This window comes from Quercus lobata, unplaced genomic scaffold (genome assembly GCF_001633185.2).
Source record: "Quercus lobata isolate SW786 unplaced genomic scaffold, ValleyOak3.0 Primary Assembly Scq3eQI_249, whole genome shotgun sequence".
In the NCBI taxonomy this organism is placed as follows: Eukaryota; Viridiplantae; Streptophyta; class Magnoliopsida; order Fagales; family Fagaceae; genus Quercus; species Quercus lobata.
This window is the reverse complement of record NW_022154902.1, coordinates 26,244-36,836: the sequence shown is the minus strand read 5'-3', so window position 1 is coordinate 36,836 and position 10,593 is coordinate 26,244. Positions and strand designations below refer to the sequence as shown.

The 10,593-nt window shown below is 37.6% G+C and overlaps 2 protein-coding genes across 2 annotated transcripts; one reads left to right on the top strand and one right to left on the bottom strand.

Moving 5' to 3' along the window:
- Window positions 1-365: 365 nt before the first annotated feature.
- On the bottom strand, window positions 366-8,043 carry LOC115973576 (serine/threonine-protein phosphatase 7 long form homolog). Its single transcript, XM_031093844.1, has 9 exons — window positions 7,475-8,043; window positions 5,710-5,800; window positions 5,204-5,596; window positions 4,488-4,991; window positions 3,841-3,924; window positions 2,355-2,528; window positions 1,430-1,563; window positions 802-912; window positions 366-683 (listed from the first exon to the last, which is right to left on the bottom strand). The coding sequence occupies exons 1-9, from the start codon at window positions 8,041-8,043 to the stop codon at window positions 626-628; spliced, it is 2,118 nt and encodes a 705-aa protein (XP_030949704.1). The 3' UTR covers window positions 366-625.
- Window positions 8,044-9,082: 1,039 nt separating this feature from the next.
- LOC115973575 (high mobility group B protein 3-like) lies at window positions 9,083-9,933 on the top strand. The gene is made up of 5 exons (XM_031093843.1): window positions 9,083-9,149; window positions 9,257-9,410; window positions 9,490-9,597; window positions 9,685-9,742; window positions 9,856-9,933. Exons 1-5 carry the CDS (start codon window positions 9,083-9,085, stop codon window positions 9,916-9,918), a joined length of 450 nt encoding a protein of 149 aa, XP_030949703.1. The 3' UTR covers window positions 9,919-9,933.
- Window positions 9,934-10,593: the final 660 nt, after the last annotated feature.

Sequence of the window (10,593 nt, the reverse complement as noted above, 5' to 3'; positions counted from 1 at the left end):
CATGGTTAAGGCTGTCTGTTAAATGGGATCTGCTACATACAAGTGCATCTTTAAATTGGTCACTATAATGACAATGCTATGCCTTTAATCACAATGTGATGGAATGGTTCCAATGAATAGGAGTACTTAAAAGCTATGTCAAACTGTTACAAACCCAGCTAAAAATCCTGCTTCCAAGCTTTTGAGAATCCGAAAAAATTTGCTCCTGACTAGATCAAATCACTTTTAAGTAATCAAGTTTGGAATCAACAATCAAATCACTTTCATAAACTACATCATAACTAGCATATTCCATCCAAATGATGGACAGCAATTACCAAATTTCAGTACCTCGCTCATCATGGCAATGCCATTTTGCATATTGATGGTGTGGCAATGATTTTGATGATAATCCTTTCTAGTTTTTATTACAAAATCTGATGTGCTGGAATTTCAACAGGGAAACTACAAGATGCATATGCCCCTCTTCTTAATTCTCTGGAGCCAACTTATAGCATATCATATTACTGAAGCATAAAACTTTTACTGTTTTACAACTATGTAGGCATAAAATATTTCAAGAAAAAACCTTTACCTATTTATATATGTATTTACATATCCATCAAAAAGATGAAATTTCTGGATTTTAGGTGGAAGCCTCGGCAATGCCCTCACAAACATCTCCTTTGCAAATTGGGCATACACTACAGCAACAGCATATGAACAGAAGGGACAACGTTATATTAGAAAATAATTGAACTTAATTTATAAAGTAGACTCCAATAAAATGATAAAATAAAAGCATGAAAGCATTGAAGATACCCGTGAATTTCTTTGAGCCATTTATCAATGCATGGCATATGATATTCATGACAACATGGGAGAACTCTTATTGTTTCCCCTTCCTCGTACTCAGCCAGGCAAATGTAACACCTGTTATTGATGACAACATATATAAGGACCTTGAATAAGTTCTGAAGACGAACAAAGATTATGCAATTTTCACTGTAAACTGTTAAAGAAATAGTGGGAATCATTCAAATGTATACTTCAAGAATAACCACAAGTAGAGGAACAGCAACATGTTCCAAACTTCCAAAGAAAAATTGTACATGTAGTCAATCTATAACTACTGGATCGCTCAACTTTGGAAAATGCATAGATATCCGTTAAAAATGCACATAATAAATTATCTATGTGAAGCTAATTTCAGTTAAATATATTCTAAAATTCATGTACAATTAGGCTCTTTAAGATCTAAGCTTGTTTGGTTTCAGAGAAAAAATAAGAAAAAAGAAACTACTGAATTTCCCTCATATACCCTCATGTAAGCAACACTTTCATATAAACAAACCAAACCTTATATGATGCATACTTCCTTTCTTTTTCTTTTTCTTTTTCCACATGTTTTTTTTTTTTGGCCAAATAGACATATACCAAATAAACTTACTGGGCTCCATTTTCAGTTGCCTCGGCCTTCTTGTGATTCTTGAGAGGAAATGAGTCTACAACATCCACTGGAGCTGGCAGTGAAAGCACAGACGGCGAATCAGACACCGGGTGGTGATGGATTTCATCCAAGACCTGCATTTTGGAAATTATGATAATACTAAAGTGTTTAAATAAAAGTATGAACTAAAAAAGATAGGGAGAGAGAGAGAGAGAGAGAGCCTGCCCAGCCATCCTCTTATAATTCAGTTTTTTGCAAATTGCATGTGACAGTTCTACAATTCTACATAAGCAAAGTATGACAGCGCACTAAATAGTAATCATTTTATTAGACTAATGTTCACCTCCCTCCTCTTGCCAGTCATGTAAACTAAGAATTATGGGCATTAGATAGTCTAACCCCCTTCACATTATTACCAAATGCCTATGCTCTCTTAGATTTTGTTTTACACATGGTTAAGTCATGATCATGGGAGGAGGAGGGGATAACGGGAACTGACTTAAAAAACAATTATTCAGTGAAATTGAAATTTTAACGTTTACTTCATGGCTTAGTTAACATGCTTTCCTTAGTTTTCAGGGGAACTCATGTACATTGCTATTCTCTCACTTGATTCTGTTAAGTTTTCTTTTTTCTTTTTAAAGCTAAAATAAACTTTTCATCCCAACATGGTCCAAGGAATGAAATCCATCCATCAATTTTTTATTTTTTTTTAAAGCATATTTCAACCCTTTTTTTTTTTTTAGGGGCAGACTATTCCACTCTTCAACAACTTCCTGGGAAAATACAAGATACAAGTCCCCAATTACACATGTTTATGGACGTACATGCAAGGAGACAGCCCAACCAGTGATCTTAAGGATGGAGCCGGCTAACAGAATATAAGCCAGATAAAATAAAACAATATATGACTTGGAAAATCTACCTCAAATAGTGCATCAGCAAGCATGAGTATTTGAAAGATGCTTGCATGAATACTAGGCTCTTCAGCTGAAAAGAATGTCCCACAAGTGCATCTACCATTAGGGTGGAGTCCTGACGCACAGAAAGACATATGCCTGTCTTCATCATCCAGATCACTATGAACTCTTTCTGAACTCTGCAAGAATAGAAAATGCACATGAATGAAGGACAAAAATAAAGCAGACTGCAGGTGAAAGCAGAAAAAATCCACACACCGAACTGAAGACAAAAAACAGGGAATATAAAAGCGGGGGAAAAGGAAATATTTATGCAAAAACAAAGACATCACGCACTCATTGCATCTCTCTTCCAAAAGAACTGGAAAAGAACTTCATATAAAATAGATCTTTGTTCCAATTTGTTACAATTGACATGGTACAAGGGGACAAAACCAAAACAATGCAATGCAAAAATTAAAGAACAGAAAAATAAAGGATAGGAAACCTAAAAGTCAACACCCATTATTGCTTGGAGACAGCACCAAGCATGAGACAAAACCTCTAGAAGTCAACATCTAGGGTTGGCTGGAGTCAGCACCAATAGGAGTCAACATTTTGTGGGAAATTCTATTAATCAATCAAACTGTGATATGTGATCAGTCTCCATAGGAGTACAATACAATACTAGGATTAAACCTAATTCTAATTGACAGAGGAAACCCTAATTCTAGTTGATTTGGGAGTTCCCAAACATTGAATTACAAAACATAAATTTGACTCTAAATAAGACTGAATTATTATTATTTTTTTGTAAGACTAAATTAAAATAAATATTTAGCTTTGCTTACCAAAACGATGCAATCATGCAACTTAAAAATTAAAGACTAGAAAATAAAGGATAGGAAACCTAGGAGTTACCACATAGGCTTGGTTCGAGTCAACAACAAGCAAGACAGAAAACTCTAGGAGTAAGGACCTAGGGTTGGTTGGAGTCGGAATCAAACCATTGGAAATCCAAGAGAAATTTTATTAACCAATCAACTTGTAATTTGTTTCCATAGGAGTATAATACTGTGGTTATATAGATTACTAAGACTAATCCTAATTCTAATTGACATAGGAAACCAATTCTCATTGATAATTTAGGAGATCCTATTATTGAATTACAAAAATAGCATTGACTCTGATAAATTAATGCCTAAAATAAAATGCAACTTAATCCAATTAAATAAGACTAAATCAAAATATATATTTCTTTGCGCTTCCCCATCATGCTTACTACAAACAATTTGCTTCCCCATCATGCTTACTACAAACAATTTGCTTACGAGCAAACCTTAGGAAGAAAGTAACATAAGAGCATGGGAAACGTACTTTTGCAAAGGAAACAAAAGAAGATCACCATCAATTTAACACCATGCACCACAGCATGGTGTAGAGGTCAAGGGAAGCAGCCACCGCCGTGGATCCGTGCACCACAGCATGCTCTCCGGCCAGTATGACTAATACCTTACATATTGTATCAAAACCAACATTGGTCTCCACGAACTGGTTCTTCAGATCTCCATTCAGTGTAACAAGTACACCAATCACCTGTCAAATTAATAGAAGTTCTATTAATAGACTGTGGTATCATAAAAATATATCTAGATTAAAATAACAAATGATGCAAGGAATAAAATTGCAACAAATATCCTTCTTTGAGGCATTCACCTAGTTCCAATAATGTAGGTTCAAACCATATTAAAAACAAAAATAATCTTATGGAAATGTGAAAAGAGAATTAATAATGGAATACAGTGTGTTGTTTCACATTAAGCTTTCAGATACCTTTTTTGAATCTTACGCCGTCTCGTATAATGCGGAGGAGGTCTTGCATGTCCTTCGTCAGATGCCTCGGGCTCAACATTGTGTCCATGTTTGTGCCCCCCTGTCCCACACGGTGGTGCCTTTGATATGCGTTTAGGCCGACCTTCAGCCGCTGTAGGTAACCCAACCGGCTGCTCAGCCTGAACATGGGGTGGGTCAATGGCTGAAGAAGGGGTACTAAACGAACTATGGGAGGGTGGCTCCTGCTGCATGTCAGGTGGGGTACCCAGGTCAAAGGATGGAATCGGTGACAGCTGAAGAAATGACTATGGGGTGGGTGGACGGACATCAGACCCAGAACAAGGAAGTGGGGTGGGTGGAGGGATGGTGGGGCAAGGAGACGGATGGTGGGCGGGTGAAGGGATGGTGGGCGTAGGGGCTGGATGTGGGTTAGGTGAAGGGATGGTGGGCGTAGGGGCTGGATGTGGGCTAGGTGAAGGGATGGTGGCAGTAGGAGCTGAATGTGGGTTGGGTGAAGGGATGGTGACGGTAGGGGATGGATGTGGGGTGGATGAAGGGATGGTGGGGCTGGCGGATGCATGTGGGGTGGATGCAGAGGGATCGGGGGTAAGGAGAAGCTGAGGGGTAGCAACAGGCGGACGAGATTGACATCCGGCCGGAGCTGTGCTTGTGCTTAGGCCGGTAGGCATAGCTGCCTCCTCAATCGGGGCCTCAGGGATAGGAGGTTGGACACGTGTCATCGCCTGTACTGCCGTCAACACCTCAGTAATGTCGTTGTGGTCCTCCGTGCCCACTGGATGACGCCTCAATAAACGGACGTATCCTTCAATCTGCACATGGAAAACCCACACATATTAGACCTGCAATACGAAATCAACAATGCCAATTGATAATAAAATAAATGTTGGTTCTGCTACTAATAATTGCAAATTAAAGGGAGATGAAGTAGTAAGCAAAAAATGTAGTAACAAACATCATGCTCTGTAAACAGTGGTTTCATGGTAAGAAACACGGTAACATGTAGAAGAGATTGAGAAGTTACCAGCAGAGTCACTACAGCACCAGGCCTATCGATGAACCTCCGAGTCACCCTTTTGAACCAGTCATGGTACTCGTGCTCTGGAGGCATATCACCAAGCACAGCTTCACAACGCCGATCAAAGCGATAACCCCACTCAAGGATATGCGCAGCATGCTTCTGCATCCAATTAACACCGATCTTCCCCCTCAAATCAATGCCATGAAGCACTCTGTCAGTGTTAACAGCGCGGGGAATTTCTTGGATCATCCCGAATTGACGAACAACACGATCCGGTGTATGTTTCTCTACTAGGTGGAAACATACAAGCGGCACCGTTGCCGTCCATACGGCCCTCCCTGCAACACACCAGGGCGGGAGGTCGTCAAAATGAGCTTCATATGGCTGCCACACCACCTACAATAGCCAAAAAAGAAGTACACAACACATTAGGGAACAATGTTTATATTTCAAAGTTCACGAAACCTATATGGACGTTCGTAAAAGCGTAAAATAAGGCATTTTCATACCTGGTCTGGCAACATGGAAGCTAGTTGCTCGCGATACCTGTCCCTGAAGATGTGGGCGGGCCTATTTTTCTTGTTTGGGACCCACAACCACCTACAATCAAGAAGAATGGATCAATAAGTACTGAGATAATGTTAAAACTATAATGTAATCACATATATGAAATAAAAGGAAATAAAAGGAAATTGAAATTTGAAGAAATAATGTAATCACTTAAGATGAAGAAATGAAGAAATAAAAGGAAATTGAAAGTAAGGTGGAGGGTGAGGTCATGTGAATTGCAATAGTAATTAATTCAAAGTTAGCTTTTTTATACTTTTTATTTATTTATAATTTTATATGCTTATATTTCTTTATATATTATGAGTCAAAATCCATATAATTTATTGAGTCTTAAAACTATAAGTCCATATTTCAACTAATATATCAATTTCAAGTCTAAAACTCTACCCAATAATTATAATAATACTATTGATTCTCAAAAAAAAAAAAAAACAAAACTATTAAAACAATTTTTCTATTAAAATATTCTAAAAAAATTACAATTAAAAAACAGAAATATAAAAGCTCAAGTTAAATATTGCAGTACTAGTTTTATTACTTATATATTACGTGTGGACCCACATAAACAAAGCCTAAAACTTTTTTTTTCAAGTCTCTTTCTCATTTCCAACAACTAGTCACATGCTAGGTTCACAAAACAAGAAAGAAAACACAAAACAAGGCAATGAAAATTCAAAATAGAATTGAAGAAGGACTAGCGAACGAAGAGAAAGAAGAAGAAGAAGAAAAAGAAGAAAGAAGAAAAAGAAGATGAAGTAGCAATAGCAACTGCCTCGCCTCAGCCTCTCCACACAACTTGACTGAAAAGCTCATATGTTTAAATAGCTTTCACACTAGTGTTTTATTTTGATCTTTCTTAAATACAGTCCTAATGAATCAGGATGGGCCACATATATTCTCAATTATATATTTCTTTGTTCTAGGGGTTTCTGTTGAACTTTATATTCTCAGTCATAATGCTAACTCTCTTTACATGAAAACATCCAACTATATAAGTAACATATTATATTCCTTTTTGATTGGCCTTCCAACTGAGTTTTCTCTACTTCTTTTAATCATTACGTTGTTTCGATATCTTCTCTTGCTTCTTATAGGCACAATCCCCAAGTTCCAAACTGAAAAGGAATATTTAGATTTATATTGTTTGAAATGGCTTTCATCTTGAATAGACAAATCATTGATGGGATTGTGGCTGCATTGTTGACAGCCTCAATCCTAGTGGAAATATGCATATAAAGATGGTAAAACAAATTTCCACATATAGATGCATTTGTGTGTGTGTGTGTGTAATGCATTGTAGTTGTCAAATATAGAATCATATTGGGAATCAATTATTATTATTATATTCTTTTTTTGGTATTGTGCATCATAATGTGCAGACATTTTGAAAATTTATATAATACTATAATTCATATAATAATTATACATATATAATAAAATTAAAGCATTTATGCTGATTCACCTCTTACTCATTATATGTAGTGTCTTTTACATTCTTTATAAATAACCTAAAGACTCTCTCTATGAGTGTTACTGATTACAATAAAACCTTTATAAAAAACCTAAAGAGACTACGACTTCAAATAGCAAATAAAATTCCTCAAGAAGAAGTTAGAACCAAATAGAAAAAGAACTCAAAACATAATATAAGACTCGTGCTTTGGTGAAGACAGTATGTTATAGCAGTATGAGGTAGAGACTTACTTCAGGGATAGTGGACCACGTACTGAAGGACCGTAAGCACCCACTGGCGGGCCTCGCTCAACTGTCGGGCACAAATAGGGGAACCTGGCCCATGCCCAGTACTGGAGCAACAGCAAGCACCCACCAATCTGACTGGTGTCCTCGCTTGCCCTGCATAGCTCTCGATACAACCATGCAAGGCAAGCACTTCCCCAACTGTACCTCCGTGGATTGTGAAGGTTTTCCAACTGCTGCACCCACATTAGATGCACCCTATCGCCGGATTTGTCCATGAATATTGTGTCCCCCAATAGCGGTAGGATGTAGCATCGTGCGTACTTATGCAGCTGATCCTCTTCAGCATCAGGCGGCAATGGGTTAGCAACTTCCTCCAAAAGGCGGTTGATGAGAATCCTCTGCCCATCAAGTTGCTTATGGTTATTTTGAGTTACAAGTTGAAAACCAAGGAAGTCCCGGCACACATTCACCCAAGTTTTTTGTGTGCTCCCTGATATAGCGTCACCATCAACAGGAAGCCCGAGAAGAACCTCCACATCCTGCAATGTGATGGTCACCTCACCATGTGGCATGTGAAAGGTGTGAGTCTCGGGCCGCCATCGCTCCACTAAGGCCGTTATCAGGCCATTGTCAATCTCTCTACCCGGGACCCACAGGAGTCCCTCCAAACCAACTGTGGTGATGATGTTCCTCACTCAGTCGTCCACCATTGGAGGTTGCTTGGAGAACTCTGAACTACGACTACGGCAGGTAATGGACCCTGGATCCTGCACATAACAAAATCATGGATTAATATAGTATATACAAATACGTGTACATTGTATGGATTAAATGCATGTGCACAAGTTACTGTTTTAGTTGAGTGTTTTACCCGCCCATTCCAAATAGCTTCGGACCGATGCGTCGCCTGCTGTGTATAGTCAATGCGTCCAGCATTTGCAGCAGCCATACTGAAGAAGAATGATAAGCAGTTAGTTTCAAAATTGAACACACAATATGCTTAAATATATAGGTATGACTTAGAGCAGCCATAATGAAATGACGACTATGGTTGCTTGTTCATAATTGCAGAATCATAGCAAATTTCTTAGAACTTTGAAGGGAGGACTTCACCGGGAATTAGCTTACTAAACCGGTATTTTGGTAGTTATTTATTTAATTTTTTTTTTTTGGGTATGAAAGTTTCCAACATATATCTACTAAATCCTTTTCATGAGAATGATTAAACCAAAATACTCCTCACATGTTTGTGTGTATACTGGCTTTAAAGTAAAAGAAACAACAAGAGAATGAGCCTAATCTGTTCATACATGCACTAATTCAAACATAGTTTGAATTGAATTTTTGTCTATCAATAGAATATAAAATCATAAATTACAAATTAAGTTTTAACTATTTCAAGTATCTTGCTTTATATGGTAGTCGATATTTACACTATTTATGCTGTAGGTAACCTAGGTTGATTTCAATGGATTTAACTATAGCATATTGCTTTGCTTTGCTTTGCTTTGTATCTCACAGTCATATGATTGTGGACCATTGGGTAATCTTAATTTGTTAAGAATCAAATATGTTAATATATGGGACGCTTTTTAGTGCTAAATACTAACTATGAGCACCATGTTTGGGATTACAGTGCCAGCACTTAGGGGAAAGGACTACGGCAAGACTAAAATGCGTTATCCGGACTACACAGAGACAGAATAAGGTTGCCAGATGAAAAATACATAAGGCCTCCAAAAATGTTTTTAAGTGCACAAGCATCATAATTATCTGTTCTAACAGCATATATATATGAGAATGCAGGACTTGCGAGTAGGAAATGGCCCCATACCAAAGATGGGAGAGACTGTAGTGGTAAGCCACTAATTGTGGAGAAGATTGTGGAGAAGCCCAGTGACCCCCCCAAGAAGAAGCCTACTACTACTACTACAGACAGGTACTCTTCTTCTCTTCCCTTTCTCTGTCAATGCAATCTTTTCTGGGTATAACACTGTTTTTTTTTTTTTGTTTGGCAGGAAGAAATCAAGTTCAACAGCGCCGAAGGCAAAGAAAGCAAAAACTGACAAGAAGTCTAAGGATCCAAATGCCCCCAAGCGCCCACAAACTGCCTTCTTTCTCTTCATGTATACTATCTCTCAGTCCCTCTCTTGCACGTTTGGATTATCTTTCCGCGTGTGTGTGTGCTGAAATGTTTTCAATTTCTGTGTCAGGGATGACTTTAGGAAGACTTATAAAGAAGAAAATCCCGATTCGAAGGGTGGTAAAGAGGTACAAGTATTTATTAATTACTGCCCTTGCTCTTTATTTTTTATTTTTTGTTAGGTGATTAAACTTTGGACAGGTTGTTCTAATCTTCTTGTTTGACTTACAATGAATTGTAGGTAGCAAAGGAGGGTGGTGAGAAGTGGAAATCTCTAGACAGAAAGAGAGAAAAATATTCCTAGGACATTAATAGGTGGAAAACAATAATTATTGACTATGGAACAAGATACAAATGCAGCAAATGAAAGGCAAAAAAAAATGGCAGAAGAAGAAAGGACAGAGTTACCTATAGAAGAATTAACATATAAGTGCCTATATCAAGTCATTTTTGGACTTGTCCTATCTTCTCCTATCCACTCTTTATGGTGTCCTTTTCACAATGGGCAACTACGGATTGCAACAAATAGGAAGTACTTATCAAATTGTCGCCATCTTCATTGACAAGAAACACATCACTAAGACAAAAAGTCTACTTGCATCTAGATTCAAACTTTTAAACCTGTAACACCAACGCCTTATAATTAGCAACTATAATTTCAAGCCATCCGTACTAAGGATAGAAGGTTGCATAAGTTATAAACTTATAATGGTCACGTTTCTGCCACACTGAAATGAAGGAGTTCCTTCTGTAGGCCTTTCTCGAAAGTGTATCCATGTGTGAGAATTTGCTTGAGCACAAAATATACTTCCCTACATACTAGAATTTGATATCTGGTTTAAATGAGGCCAACAAAAATAAAATAAACCAGTAAGAAAACCATCTCCTTACAGGGGAAAAAAAAAATCAAATTTTCTAATCACATTTCATCACTTGGCAATGACTTATACATAGCCGAAACATATAAATAAACACTGAG